This window comes from Fukomys damarensis, unplaced genomic scaffold (genome assembly GCF_012274545.1).
Source record: "Fukomys damarensis isolate Sample0158 unplaced genomic scaffold, DMR_v1.0_HiC HiC_scaffold_2, whole genome shotgun sequence".
NCBI classification, from domain to species: Eukaryota; Metazoa; Chordata; class Mammalia; order Rodentia; family Bathyergidae; genus Fukomys; species Fukomys damarensis.
In genome coordinates this window covers 6,296,165-6,312,293 of record NW_022900914.1, presented here as the reverse complement: position 1 = coordinate 6,312,293, position 16,129 = coordinate 6,296,165, and the positions used below count along the sequence as shown (strand labels likewise).

Genomic DNA, 16,129 nt, shown 5'->3' with positions numbered 1-16,129 from the left:
TATATTTTCTACCTTGACTTTTTTCTGGGAGCTGAACAGACATACAATTCTACTTTCTTTCTTTGATTTGCTAATAACTTGACTGATTAGGTAATGGAGGTTTAAATATAGGCACTGCAGTATATTTTTCTCTTCAATACTTCTTGGAAATAGCTTGAGAGAAGTACTGGACTTTCCAGGTTAGTTGCTGGGTTTATTCTTTGGATGGGACCATCTCATTGGTTTCTAATGGGTGACTGATCAACCACTGCTGTAAAACTAGGTGATCTGACCAGTTGCTACTGAGCTTGCCTCATCTCTGCTTGACTACTTGATGGTGCACGACAGCAAAGGCGTGGTGCTGTATCATGTTATTTGTCAAGCTTTTTTTTGTTGTTTTTTTTGAGACAGGGTCTCACTATGTAGTTGAGACTGACCTGGAACTCACTATGTAGCCCAGGCTGGTCTCGAACTCACAGCGATCCTCCTGCCTCAGCCTCCCGAGTGCTGGGATTACAGGTGTGCGCCACCACGCCCAGCTTTATTTGTCATGTTTTTGGATCTTTCATTCTTTGCAGAGAGGAGCGCAAGATGCCTCTGCAGCAGAAGTCCCACATCCCTCCCTATGGTGGAAGGAGGCTGTTCAGAGAAGGCGGCGATGAAATGCCAGACCCGCTGGGGACTTCGTCCTGTCGGTGCTGAGGGCAGCATCATCGATATATCAGCTTTCAGATGTCGCTTCCTCCATATTCACCTCCTGACAGCGACCAGGGTCAACCTAGTCAGTGATCTGCAGTGATCGTGCTGAGAAAGGATGATTCTGTAGTCTCCACAAGCAATAAGCCTCTTATTCAGGAGGTGGTACATAACTATAATTCCAGCACTGAGGCTGAGGCAGGAGGATTGAGAGTTTGAGGGCAGCAAGTTCAACGTCGCCCCAGACTACACAGCAAAATCCTGTCTCAAAGAAAACCCAATCAAACAAAACAAAACACTGTTTAACTTCCTTGACCACCTGTCTCTGTTCCCATACTAAATGATGGCTAGAACTCTCCTAGCTCTACTACTCAAATACTTTATTGCACAGAATCTGTGTGAAAAAGTAATGTGTGATCAATTTATTTCTGTCATGAATTGATCTTATTTCAGAACTCACTGAACAAAGAAATGAGGGGGAAAAATAGGAACAAAAAATATGAAATGGAACAGAGCCTGAAATTATGAAAAATTTCTTATGTGGCAATGAAACATACATTGATTACTGGAAAAAAATAAAAACCCACTCAGCTGGATAATAGGAATCCAATCATTAGAACTTAATGGGAACTGGAGTGCTGAAAAGTGTTAGGAGGAACCTGAATAGTCTAGAAGTAAGCAAAGGGTTGCTGTCAGTCCATCAAAGTTTTTTTTTTGATACCAGGGATCAAACTCGGGTCCTTGCGCTTGCAAGGCAGGAGGCGGAACTGCTGAGCTAAATCCCCAGCCCTAGTCCATCAAAGTTTTAGCGATTTAATAAAAGTGCCCCTAACTCCTAAGGACTCAGCTCTGCCCCAAGGCTATGGCTTAATGAAGATGGAAACCAGCTGGAAATCAATCTCATCCACCCTTCTAGCCCCGCTCCCCGGGAAGTGGACAAGCTGATTATTCTTGGGACTGCAAGCATTTACACTCCAAAATATTAATAAGAACATAATAAAGCAATATATTCCCTTTCTCCTTTTACCCTTCATTTCTTTTGGGCAAAGTTGTAGGGAGGATTCTATGTCTCTTTCTTGGACATAATGAAAATTGAAAATGGGATTTTAAGCTTCTTGTGGCAAGACAGGTAACTACTCTGTCTCCCACCACTGTCCCCTAATAATGGCAACTATTAGAAGATGACGACGAGGGGGTTCAGAGATATAGCTCAGTGATGCCACGCCTGCCTGGCAAGCACAAGGTCCTGAGTTTGATCCTAGTACTGGGGGAGGGAGATGATGATGATGAATGCCTCTTATCAGCTATTTGATACATCTGAAACTGAAATACATGCAAAATATTTTGAGTACACACTATTTTGTACTACATACACAGTGAATCACATAATATCACACATAGTATGGAAGAAGAAGGTACAGACAGCATTCTTTTAAGAGATGACTTTCTTTCTACCTAGTGATTTTGGTAGCAGATTCTTGACAAATTCTGCATGATCCCCCACGTGCAGTATGCTGTAGACGCTGGTATTCATTAATTCCTCCTGATTGTAACCCAAGTAGCTGGTCACATTCTCTGACACAAATACAATTCTCCCTTCACAATTCACAACAAAGAAAAATCCATCCAAAGCCTGCAAAGCAAAAAAACAAAACAAAACAGGATTAAGAGGTTAAAAGGTAAAAGTAAACATACACATATCTTTATTTAAAAAAGGGATTAGAAATATATACATCAAGTTAAAAGGGAAAGGCTGCTGAATAGAAGACTCTCTGTGAAGAGGCCAGGAATCTCAAATGGACTGTACACCGATGCTTCAAGTGGGCATCAATGAATGTGTCAACCTTTACAGTAATGGAAGGAAACTAAGAGATTGTTCCATTCTTTCAGTCATAAAAGTCTCTAACCTGTGTAAGTTAGTATTTGTTCTCTGCCCTCAAGGACGCTGTGGCACAGAGGGAGTGACACAAACATAATAAAATACCAGTGATAAACACAGTATCAGAGACACACACACAATGCTCTTATGAACACATGCCTAATTTGGTACTAGGGGCAATTTGGTACTACTGACTTCTACAAGGCATAGTACAGGAGGGGAAGAATACTGTGAGAAGGACACTGTAGGCAGAGAGCATAGTGCCGAAAGGAAAGGCGAAAGCAGTGTGGAGCTACTTGAGTACATGCTACAAGGCAGCAAGTGGTAAACAAGAGCCAAATCCTAGGGTCTCCCCTGCTGAGACGGGGCTGGGGGGGGGTCTCCAAAAGGACACATATGTATGTGTCCCACAGGGCACATTATATCCACAAGAGGGCAGGGAGAAAGTTAGACCCTCTTTATTTTGTAACCGAAGACACAATGGAAGAAACCAAGTTTAATAAACATGCAGACACACTGGTGCCTCACTAAGTCTTCAAAATCACATATTACAAAGCCTGGACCGCTGAGGAAAGATCCAGAATGGTAATAAGGCTGGGGGGTACCTTGCATACTTGCAACCTTTCCAACAATTCCCAACATATTGCTATTTACTTGCTGTAGAATGTATATAAATAATAAAAACAAAATCTTGTAGAGAAAAACATTTACCAAATTTTGTAACATGGTGTAAAATCACCATTAAAATCTTATGTATCACACAAGAGTCAGTGGTTACCTGTGGGAAGATACTTAAAAGAGCTGTATTAAAATGTTGATGGGCAACTTGTTTTTTTTTTTTTTTTGGAAAACCGAAGTGTCCTAAATCTGTTGATCTTTTCTATGATAAGGGGCTGATGATAAGAATACGCTACCTAACAGATATTTCCCTCCAAAAAAAAAAAACCATGATTTTCCCCTTCAGGGTTAAGATGAAATTGTAACAACAAAGTAAACTGCTTTTCAAAAAGATACTTATGCCACAGAAAGTTATTCATGCCAGAGAGACAGCATATGAAAATGGATGTCCAGAAATGTTACCATGGTTATCTAAAAATGGTGTGAATGGCTTTTAAATAGTTCCTCCTTAGTTTAAAAACTTAAGTCTTTTACCTGCTGGAAATCTTCCAATCAGATTTTCAGTGGGCTCTTAACTCACTTTTTGTTTTTAAATGTGAAACTTTTCATTCGTTTAGAAGAATCACTCTGAGATTAAGGAAGATCAAATGCCAATAAAAATCTCTGCATAAACTGGTGGACAGGATTTTAAAATGAGTACTGTGATTTAGTAAGAGCAGCCAATAATTTATGTTTCTATTTATCTACCTTATTTTTGTGAGGTATCTTTTCAGCAAAGATTATTGCTAATTTCTTAAATAATGAAGTTATCTATATTTGTGGTGTACAATGTTTTGAAAAATGAATGTATTGTGGAATGGCTAAATGAAGCTAATTAGCACACGTTATCATCTCACAAATTCACCTTCTGTTATGGTGAAAACACTTTAAAAATCTACTCTCAGTAGATTCAGGGGTAGAATGTTTGCTTAGCATGTGCGAGGCCCTGGGTTTAAGCCCTAGCACTACATATATATATAAAAGAAGGCTAGAACAGTCCTCTACACTCTTTTAGCAATTTTCAGTTACCTGATGATTGTACTGTTCCTACAGTCACGATGATGTATACAATAGGTCTCCCGAATTTAATTCCACTTATTTTTTTTTCTTTTTTGTAGTGCTCTGCCGCCTTCTTTGTAAGCATGTGCTGTACCACACAATGACACCCTTGGCCTTAACTGAAATGTTTTCTCTTTGACTAACATCTCCCTAATCACCCCCAATACTTTGCAGCCCCTGGTCATGTGTATTCTACTCTTTGCTTTTAGAGTTTGCTGATTACACAGAAGTGAGATCATGCAGTATTTATTTTCCTGTTACTGGATTTATTTAACTTAGTAGACACCCTTCAAGTTCATATATATTTAAGATTTCTTTTTTTTATAAAAAAAGGCTGGTTTGATTGTGAATGTTTATCACTTTTTTTTTTTTTTTTTTTGGAGACAGGGTCTTGCTATGTATTTTAGGCTGGCCTTGAGCTATGTAGCCCAGGCTGGCCTCAAACTCACAGCAATCCTCCTGTCTTAGCCTCCTGAGTGCTTAGATTACAGGCGTGCACCACCCCAAGCCTGGTTTACCACATTCTCTTGATCCAGTCATTGGCTGATGGACACTTATAGTTCAAATTCAAATTAAAACCACAAAGCTGTTATCACCTCATGCACACTGGAATGGCTACTATCAAAAAAGAAAAAAACTAACAAGTACAGATAAGGATGTAGAAAAAGGGCACCCCTGTACTCTGTTGGTAGGAATTTAAATTGGTATAACCATCATGGAAAACAGTATGGAGCATCTTCAAAAATTTCACAACAGAAATACCACCTGATTCAGCAATTCCACCCCTAGGTATATAACCAAAAGGAATGAAAATGCATAGTATCTTGAAGAAATATCAGCACTCCTATGTCCACTGTAGCCTTATTCACAATAGCCAACATACAGAATCAATCTAAGTGGATTCTATCAATGGGTAAATGGCTGAGAGTAGTGTTTTAGCCAAATATTAAATTAAACTTAGAATTATATCTCCAATACCACTGTATCACAAAGCATTTGGCTAACATCAAAAAAGAAACAACATTACCCTGTTTTCATTAAAAATAGTTAATTTTTTTTTAGCAAAAAAAAAGGTATTTACTCCATGTGGCTGCCATGACTACTTCTCACATAATCCACACTGCAAAGGGAAGATGGATGTGATGATCAATAATCTGAAAACCTCAATACCAGTCAAACTTCCTGCAAAGTACTTAAGAGTTTAAACAGACACAGGAAAGCATCCTATGGCTAAGTTATTTTTTTTTTTTAGATAGAGCACCTATAAATCTCATAGTAAACGATCAAAATAGATTTATTTGCCTTGTGGTTTATTATGAAAATAGGAATAATTTTTTAAATCTTTTTTTAGGGCTACTGGGTATGGAGTATCTTTAAAAACTTCCAAATAGAACCCAGGGCCTTTGAATTAAGCTAAATTCCCTGCCTTTATTTTTTTAGCCAGTCTTGCTAAGTTGCCCGGGCTAGGCTCAAACTTGTGATCCTCCTGCCTCAGCCTCTCAGAATACTGGGATTATAGGTTTGTAATCCTGTAATTACATCTGACTTAGATTTTTTAAAAAAGAATAGATCTAAATATTCTTTTTTTCCTAAATATTCTTTTAAAGGGTTACATATAAGACCCTGTCTCAAAACAATAGCAAAATTATTGGATAATAATCAAACCAGTATAAACATAACTTAGCTTTCTCAATTTATTTTAAAATATAAAAGTGAGGGGTGGGGATTTAGCTCAACGGTTTGGTGGCCTGCCTGGCAAGCACAAGGACCCGAGTTCAATCCCCAGAACCAAAAAAAAAAAAAAAGATAGTAAAATATAAAAATGAGAATAATAGTAGAAGATCTGTCAAAATCCCATATATTAGAAACAATTCAGGAAATATTTGTTGAGACTATTCCTATGAATGCACAAACATCTCTAAAAGTATGTCTGATAATAGAACCTGCTTTTACTTGTTCCTGTTCTACAAATTTTCCTCTTAAATTGTGTATGTAATGAACTTTCATATGTGCTCCGGGAGAAATTCTGCCTTCTTCCACATCCTGAGGGCTGGTCTAATTCGGTGCTGCCTACAGAGATGAAGACAAATAACTCTCCCCTCGGCAGAATATTTTCAATGTGATAGGAGGTCGCTCTTGCCTCTCATAGAGGGCTCAAAGGAGCCCAGCCTTCTCCCAGGGGCCTGGCTTTAAATGAGACTCCCACCTAGCAGTCAGTCCCTGGACACCATTCTGGGACTGAAACACATAATTCCAATACTTTTATAGTTTCTGAGGGGAAAAGACAAGTCAGAGCTACAACATAGTGTAAAAATAGTTCAAAAAGGGTAAGGACAGAATGAGGCTCACATTTGGGAAGGGATAAATATCTCTTGGGTGAGGTTTTCTCTACCGGACCAGAGGCTTGAAAAATATAAAGCAGAAACAAGGAAGGAGTGGGGCTTTTAGCTCAGTGACATGGTGCCTGCCCTGCAAGCAAGGCCAAGGTCCTAAGTTCGATCTCCAGGACCAAAAAAAAAAAGAAATGAGAGGGATGGGATGAGGGAAAGCAAGGACACAGAAAACAGAGAAATCAGCTCAGGGATTACAAAAAAGGTCTTTATGTACTTAGCATTTGTGTTACACTTAAAGGAAGGTGTGTTTTTCAAGTTTCAGGGAAAAGCAGAAAATAAAGAAATTTATTTGAAAGTAATGTTTTTAAGCATTAGAATGACAGGATCTGCTTTCCAAAAGCTCCTCTGGAGGTGGGCAGGATGTGCGGAATGGAGGAAGAAGCCCAGGTGCAAAGCTATGGTGACACTGTAGTTCATACGAGAGCCGGAAATAAGGCAGTGGCAGAAGAAGTCACAGAAGACTTGACAGAGACAGAACAAATAGCATGTGGTGGCCTCTAGCAGCTGTGGCAACTGAGCTTGGAGCAACTCCTTCAGTGAGTGGGTCTAGGGCTCTGGCAGAGAAGTACCTTTCCTGAGAAAGGAGACAGGAAAATCCTTCACTTGTATTTCTTTGTTTACACCCCCCCCAAAACCAGCCTTTAAAAGAGGAAGGAAGTAAAGGAGGACTATAAATTTAGCTTTAGGAATGCTACATTTGAAGTGACTGTGTAACAGTCCAATGGAGATGAGCAAATAGCAGCTGAATATAATGAACTCAGCAGAGAGATCTGGGCTAAAGACAGATTTTGGTCCTCTGCAAGTAATCATTGGGGGTTCTTGTTTATTCATTTTTTTTAAACTACAATCTTCTTTTTCCTTTTTAAAGAATACTCTGATTTCCTCACAGAATTACTTTTGTCCATTAAATAAATAAAGTATTTATAGGATTCTTAATTAGGCCATTGGGCAAATTCTTCCTTTGAAGTGAAGAAATTGAAAACAGAACTCTAGCTGAGTGTGGTGGTGCATGACTGTAATCCCAGCACTTGGGAGGTTGAGGCAGGAGGATCATCATGAGTTCGAGGCCAGCCTGGGATACATAGTGAAACCTTGTCTCAAAAAAAAAAAAAAAAAAAAAATCTACACTAGAATAAGTATATAAAGGAAGACGACTACTTCCATTTTCTTTTAATCTCTGAGCCAACTTCTCTGTCTTGAAGAGTACTGCAAAAAGACTGAACTGGCTAGAGTGAGTTCATTATAGCGGCAAGACAACGCCTGGACAGTTTTAAGAGATTACATAAGTTTTTGCTTCTTGGCCTCCTTGAGTTGCCTGGGTTTCAACTCTGTCCCTCAAAACTCCCATAAATTCACATTTGCTAATTTAGTCAGCTTTGGCATCTGAAATCAGAGAGTTCTAATTGATACTACACACATATCTGAACATATTACAGAGATACAGCTGTAGACAAGGATAAAACTTCCCAGGAAACATGCACAGAATTAAAAAAGGAAAAGAGCCAAGGTCAGAACCCTGGGGGATACTAACATTTAAGAGGAACTTAAAGAAGGAAAAGAAAATACAGTACTGTTCAAGAGTCCATGGGAAGTTTTAAACAAGAGGGAGTAAGTTGTCAATAATGGTCAAAAACTACATAGAAATATAGAGAATGGTATAAGGCAAGGTAAAGAAGCTTGAATGGACATGTGAATTAGGGAGACCTTGTTAATTAAACAGAATTTTTCTTTGGGGTAGTGGGAAATAAGGAAGATTAGGGTCAATAATGTAGGTTGGGGATTTAGCTCAGTGGTTCCACTGCCTGCCTGGCAATCACAAGGTCCCAAGTTTGATCCCCAGTACCAAAAAAAAAAAAAAAAAAGCAAGTAGGTCTTTGAATGTAGATAGCAGAGAAAAGCGAACAATTGTGCTGCTTACAACAGCACTTACAACACTGCTAACAAATGATAAAATTTAATTTTTATAAAAATTGCCTGAAGATTATTGAATAACTGATATACAGTAAAAATTCACCAAGTAAATTGAATAAATAAATTATAATTCTACTCTTTTTTTAGATGTGAGAAAATTTCCTCTAATACCTTCAGGCTAGCTGCTCTGGTTAGCCTCTATGAAATTTAAATGAAGGGTGACAAGCTGGGGGATAAGAAGGCACAGAAAAGATCTGTACTACGTTATCAATGAGGCAACTTTGAAGTTTATTAATCTTAGAATTCTATTCTGAAGACTCCATTTCATAGAGCAATAGCTTAGAAATAAAATTTTTTAGCTCCTTGAGGTCAAGAACCTAAATTAATTTCTACTGTTTTTAGAATTTCAGATTTTATATCCTTTTTTATATTGGAAAATACAGTGGACCTTCAAGTCACAATTGGCCTGACATACTAACAACTTGAGTCTTGACCGGAGTGTTTAACTTACAAAGTCTTGAGTTATGACCCGAATGCTGGCCACTTGGGCTTCCAGATGGTCTCAGATACAGATTTAACTCTTACAGAGTTCTGGAAGGAACATTATAACACCCTTTCCTGTGTGGGGTTCACTGAGAAATCCTGGGCCAGTGCCTCTCTAAGGACACTGAGTTCTGCCTGTGTACAGGAGAGAGACTGTGAAGGCTGTGTAGAGGAGCCTGAGCCTTCACTGACCAACCTGACTTACACTCAGCCCTTGAGAACGAATTAAGTTCCTAAGTCAAGGGTCCACTGTACTTAACTAATGAAATTTAATTCATGTGTAATGTGTTTCCCTTTAATTCAAAGGCGTTTTTCAGGGTAACAATTGTTAACAGCTGAAAAAAGTTCTTACTTTGTCATATTCTTATATTTAGTTTTGAGTAGATGTTTTCCTGCCATTGTTGTTCACTTGAAAGTGCCTGGACTTTTCAGATAAAGTAGTAACAAGTGTACAGTATATATAAATTAAAGTAGCAGCAGTAGTAGTTTCTTTCCAGTGTATGGTATTTAGTCTGGGTACTCCATTTGCTCTCCATGTTCATTTGTGTGGTTTCTGAGGTTTGTGCAGAGAACAGGACCCAAATGACCACTGTTTTTCTACAGGAAACCCAAAAGTAGCAAAGACTTCTATATCTAGTATTTCTTCATTGTCTCAAATGACTTGATATATAGCACTATATTAAAAATATTTAATTAATCGAAAAGAGAAAGATCTAGGCCAGTTCAAAAACGAGGGCTAAGAGGCACACGGAACTCTCACAGAAAAACAATGAAAAGACCAGCTGTGACTGCTGATCATGACTGTCAACCTGACAGGACTGAGAGATGCCCAGCACATTAGTACAGCATATGTAGTGTCTGGGGGAGTCAGGGGGCATTCTCATGGGGACTAGATCTGATTACTACCCTTTCCTCTTGGGTGCTCTTTCCAACCTGCCCTGCTCCCCGGCACCATGATATTAAGCAGCTTTGCTCCACCATGATGTTTCTTTCCATCTTGGAGCTGGCCAATGACAGGCTAAAAAACAGCTAAATTAGACTTCTCCTCCTCTAAGTTGTGGGAGTTGGCTACTGTGTCCCAGCAATGAGAAAGCTAAGCCAATACACTACTAAGGTCCTGCAGAGTAGAAGAGAAAAGCAAGGAGTGGTAGCAGGGGCCAGGTACCCAGGAGAGGCCCAGCTGCAATCAAATCACAGGACAGTGGCAGGTGGTGGACAGGGAGCAGAGAGAAGGGTGAAAGTGGAAATGAATCTGAAGCACTTTTTCTATCCCAGTTTCCTTTTATATTATTTATTTATATATTTATTTTTATATATTATATTTATTTATATTTATATTTTTCAGTTCTACAAAACGGAGTACTTTTTCCCTAATAAAAATGATTAAAACCAATAATCTGTAGTAAAAATAAAACTTGTATAATGTGGATGGGAAAGAAAGAACTTCGATTTGGGGGGTGGGGGCTGTAGCTCAGTGGAGGACCATGCACCTAGCATGTGAGGCCCTGGGTTCTGTTCATAGCATCAACACCAAAAAAAATTTAGATTTCCGAGGGAGATATTGTTAACAGAAGAAAAGAGCAACCTAATAAAATTCTGAATGGCATGTGGGAAAAGGTAAAAGGCAAGAAGGCCATACTGTGGTGTTGTCTCTATAGGATGAAAAGAAAAGCAATGTAAATATATTTCTGGGACTCAAAAAGCAAGAACTGAATTTTGAAAATTTTCTTACATCATCTGTGGAGTGTGGAGAGGAAGCTATGAAGATTACGGAGAGACTAGGTTCTAAATGGTCACTGTTTTAATACAAAAGCCACAGAAGTTATAGAAATAGGACACAACACATAAAAGAATTAGAAAATAAAGAGGCCTTTCTTTGCAAGTTTGTTAAGAAGACCACCAGAAAGGAGGGCCCCAAGGAAAGACAAGAAAACGAATTTATTTTATATATATTTACATTATGTAAATTGTGTAAAAATTGAGTTTAGAGATAATAGAACGGCTTATGATGAGGGGGATAGACTGATGGATTGAAGGATAGATGTAGAGTTGTTTTTAAGTGATGACCCTGCTTGGAAACAAAATGCTTGTATTGAGAATATAGGGACTGAAAATTAGTTAGGAAGACAGGGGTGAACATTATACAGTAGTTACAAAGTAATTCAAGTTTAAAAGTTCTTTGCTTTTCAAAGTTTGATAGTAATTTTCGTAGAATGTTTAAATAAGCAATTTAAAAATTTTTAGTCAGAAAACATTCTGAAACAATACCTCGCCTATATAGAGAAACATACTTTACTCATGAAATTGTACAGTGGATACAGACAGCAGTAGCCAGCTAAATCATTCTAATGTTTTATTCTTGGAGTTAATTGTAACCATCCCCAAAAGAAGCCTTACAATATGCTTCAGTTTTCTCTCTGATGACTTGAAGTCTTTATGAAAATTTCTCATGTGCTGTGAGTTCAAGACCAGTCTGGGCTACATAGTGAGTTCCAGATCAGTCTCCACTACATAGCGAGACCCTGTCTCAAAAACCAAACAAATAAATAAACAAACAAACAAATAAATAAATAAATGCCAAATTGGCAAGAAAAAATATTTTAATTTCTAGGCCAGTGAAAATACTTACCTCCAAAAGAAGAGGTCCTAAGGATTCTTTTTCTATCACTCCTTGACTACTTGATGATATATCTGATTTCTGTACATCATCATCAGTTGTTGATTTCTCTGTAATAAAAAAACTTTAAAATCACATATCAAAAAAAAAGCTCATTTCCATAAATGCAATTTTATGAAGTCATAGATTCATGTATTTTTGTTTCTGTTTTTATGGTGCTGGTACTGGGGATTAAATCCAAGGTCACTGCACTAGTTGTATTCCCTCTGAGACACTTCTTGTTGTGTAGTCCAGGCTTTTGAACTCACTATGTAGGCCAGGTTGGCCTTGAACTTGTGATGATCTTCCTCTCTCAGACTCCCAAATGCTGGATCACAGGCTTATCATGATCCACCCTTCTGTTATTTGTATTTTGAGACAGGTTCTCACCAAGTTGCTAAATTGCCCAAGCTAGGCTTAAACATGTGATCTTCCTTCCACTATGCCTAGGTAAGTTTTTGTTTTGTTTTGTTTTTTCCTCATTGAGTTTAGTGGTAAATTTTAGGTATACAGTACAATTACATTCATTATAGGGATCTTGTACCCTTTCATGAAGGTTTTTGTTTTTTAAATAATTTCTAAAACAAAATCCATCAATTTCATGTGGATTATTATATGTGAAAATAAAAACATTTAAAATCTTAGGGAAAGCTTAAAACACGAACAGTTATGTGACTAGTTTTTGGCCTATGATGTGTGAACAGAGGGTCTTGTCTATGAAAAGAAGGAGATGCGGTTACGGTTTTCTTCTATCCCCTCTTGTTGGCGGCGACTTGGATAGGTGAGCCCTGTTGACTAATGTGGCTAATGGCAATACCCTAGCACACACGACAGGCACACAGAGGTAAAGAGTCTGGGGCTGGGTATTTGGCTCAGTGGTGCTGCCGACTGCCTTGCAAGTGCAAGGACCCGAGTTCGATCCCTGGTACCAAAAAAAAAAAAAAAAAAAAAAAAAAAAAAAAACGAGGTAAGGAGTCTGAACTCTTGACATGTCTAGCGTGTCTTCTCAAAGCCATTGTATTTTTGGTGTCTTGCTACACTGGTCTCAGTGACACCCTTAACATGTACCATGTAACTTGTCAGTAACATGATTATTGCTGTAGTCTGCTCATGCTTTGCCCTTGCTATTGTCATGCTATCATGAAAGGTAAGTATTTAACTTACTTAAGAGCACCCCAGTGCACACACAGTTCCTACTCATTTTCCCTCTTCTCAATATATGCAGTTAAAACAACTTTTACAGCAATGTACACTTAATAAATGAGCCATTGCAAGTGCTGTAATTTACATTTCTTTTCTAATGTTTTGTCTGTAGCTTAATTTATCTGCAAACTGATTTTATTTATCTGCTTTATTATCTGATTTTATTTATTTATTCCTCATCTATCCATTTATTTATTTTTTGGGACAGGGTTTTGCTATGCAGCTCAAGCTGGCCTCAGACTCATTATGTAGCTCATCCTGGCCTAGAACTCAGAGGGATCCTCCTGCCTCAGCCTCCTAAGTAGCTGAGAGGTTAGAGGTGTGTCTCATTGTGATGAGGGATTCACTTCAAATAATCTTATGTCTCAGATGTAAAAAGTAACATGGAGAAAATAAATCAAGAAATGTGTGTTGATTTTCCCTATTTAAAAATTTTTAAGCAGGGTAATTAGGAACAATTTCACGGAGAAGACACATCTGAGGAAAGACATAAAGGCCTGGTGTGTGGATATCTAGGGAAGAGCACTGCAGACAAAGGGAAGTGAATGTAAATACCTGAGACAGTGTCAGGGAAGAGGGATGAAGAGGAAAGAGGGGAAAGAGAACAGACGTAAAGGTTTTTCCAGTTACTCTGTTGCAAAAGTTACTATTTTCATGGACAAAATATCTTCCCTATGTCTCTGAGGAACGATTTGATGTTTAAGTTTTCTTCTGTTCCCTGCATTGTCTGAGTCTCCTTTTTTGTTTGTTTGCTTGGTTTGTTCTCTTTCATACTATAGGATTTCCACAAGTATCTGTGGTCTTGTTGATATTAAAAGAGAGGCACTAAAATGCTGACTGGCAACAGTATGAGTTGTGTGGGGAGGGTAAGGAGCTCATTTTTTCCTTTGAGAATCAGCCTTTTCCTGTGGGCAACTCAGTTTTCTCAGAGAAAACCTGTCATCCTTAGCTTCCGGTATATTAGACATGTTCCTGGTGCTTGCAGGCCTCTAGTAAGGTTTCTCCTATCTGCTAATGGGGCAGGTGATAGACAATATGTTTTCCAGATTCTAAAATCTCAACTGATAAAACTTTAGTCATTTTCAAGAGTCTTTCATGTTACTATATTAATATGAAATTCTTTTGAGTCTGTTCCTCCTGTTGATTATCTGATATGCTACCACTCACCACAGATTATTTCCTCCTGTTTTGTACAGTTTTAGTGTAAAATCACCTGCAGAATCATTTTTCTGTGGCATTTCCATGGGGTAGGTGCTAACAGTGTTCTTCAAATTGCTTTGCCTTTGTTCTGGTAGGCAACCCAGGGGTTTGGTGGTGCAGGGTTCCTGCTAAGCATGGGCAGTATAAATATGAATCTTAAAATATACCAGTTTGTTTTTTTTTTTTTTTTTCAGAGAAAACTGTTCCCTCCACCCAGACTCCAGGCAGAGGCAAGCTTCCTCCAGCAGGCAGAAATAGTTTCCTTTTGTGAAGTTACCCCATGCTTGGGATGCTATTTGTTTCTCCTTTCTCAATCCCTTATAACACAGAGTTCCCATAACCTGTGCAGGCAAAAGTCTTCAACTTAGTTTAGTAAGCCACTTTGTTATAATAAGGCTCTTAGACTAAATAAAATAAATATCACCTAAATAAAACATTTCTTTAATAAAATTTTAAGAAGTTAGTGCAGTTTCTTCAAAATAAGAGAAGAGACACATATAAGTGTCTTTTTTGTTTGTTTGTTTATTTTTGTTTTTTGAGACAGGGTCTCACTAGGTAGTTGAGACTGACCTGGAACTCACTATGTAGCCCAGGCTGGTCTCAAATTCACAGTGATCCTCCTGCCTCAGCCTCCCGAGTGCTGGGATTATAGCCATGCGCCACCATGCCAGGCTTGTAAGTGTCTTAGTAACAAAGAACATAGCTATTTTTTTTTTTACCTTGTTCCATTCTCTTCATTAGCTGTATCTGATCGACTGTTTTCTTCAAAATTTTGCATTTGTCTGGTTTCACACTCAAGCTGTCGATGTCACTGATGTTGGCAGACAGTAACTCAGCTAGCTCTTCTAAGTATTTATTTTCTTGTTCCCTGCGCCTCTTTTCAGTGCTGTTACACAAAGAAAATCCAGTTAACAGACATTATATCACCTTATTTTCTTCTCTGCTCAAGAATTTAATGATTACACATGTAGATAAAACTTTATTTTTACTGAAAATATAAAAGCATATTTTAAAACCAATTAAATTCATATCTAAAGAACAGTACAGAATACCACAGTGCAGAAAACAGTTCTGGAGGAAATACAAAAAATTGAACAACTGTTGTTAACAGTATGTTTCCCCAATGATTTATATGCCTTGAATATATTTAAAATAGCAAATGATTACTAGATGTTAAAAGGAACCAGACAGTAAATCTAGTGGCTGTACTTAAACTACTTTATATTCTAATAAATCCTTGAAGTAGAAAATATGAATTTTCAAATAACTTTGTTACAAAGTAAGCAGGACAGACTATGCTAGAGTTCAAATGAGCTAAAATTAGGAATTTGATAAATTCCTGATTCTTTTCTGATTAGATCTTTACTGGTCCTCATAAAAATATTTGTTCAAAAGTAAAATTTAAAAAAGTACTTAGATATGATACATAGTAGGGACCGTGCTTTATCAGAGCTACATTTAATGATGTTACTCTAGAATGTTCTTTTTCCAGATGATGATTAAGAGGCTAATAGAAAAAATGGTGCCAGGTAGCACAACAGCAACAGAACTTTGTTGTTGTCTGGATATTATTCTTTTCTTTGTTTTTTTTTTTCAATGGAATGTGCTGAATGTCTATAATTTTGTTCAGATGACTGCAGAACCTGGAAAAGCTGTTGCTGCTATTGATGCATAACATACTATTATTAGTCTTTTTATATATACATATATATATAAATTGAATTTTGGGAAACTTTAACGGTGCTGCCAACTTTGGAAAAAGTCATCCCAATTTACTACTGTGTTGAGTTGGCATTGTACAGAAATGGACAACCATATTGGTCTAGAAATGTTAATTTTTTTATTTTTATTTTTTATTTTTTTTCCATGTGTACAGGGGTAACACATCATATTAAATATTTAAGGTCATATCTACGTGGGTTTGATTACAGAAACTAATAAAGTATTCTCTAA

The 16,129-nt window shown here is 37.7% G+C and overlaps 1 protein-coding gene across 6 annotated transcripts in view; it reads right to left on the bottom strand.

The window, feature by feature from the left end:
* The window catches only part of Ncoa1 (nuclear receptor coactivator 1), a 268,563-nt gene that overhangs the window by 81,216 nt on the left and 171,218 nt on the right, over window positions 1-16,129 (bottom strand). For all 6 annotated transcript variants that reach the window (XM_019204623.2, XM_019204626.1, XM_019204624.1 and 3 more), the window contains 3 exons: window positions 14,896-15,062; window positions 11,747-11,844; window positions 2,131-2,308 (listed from right to left, as the gene is read on the bottom strand). In XM_019204623.2, coding sequence (XP_019060168.1) covers window positions 2,131-2,308; window positions 11,747-11,844; window positions 14,896-15,062 — 443 coding nt within the window. The remainder of the gene's footprint in view (window positions 1-2,130; window positions 2,309-11,746; window positions 11,845-14,895; window positions 15,063-16,129) is intronic.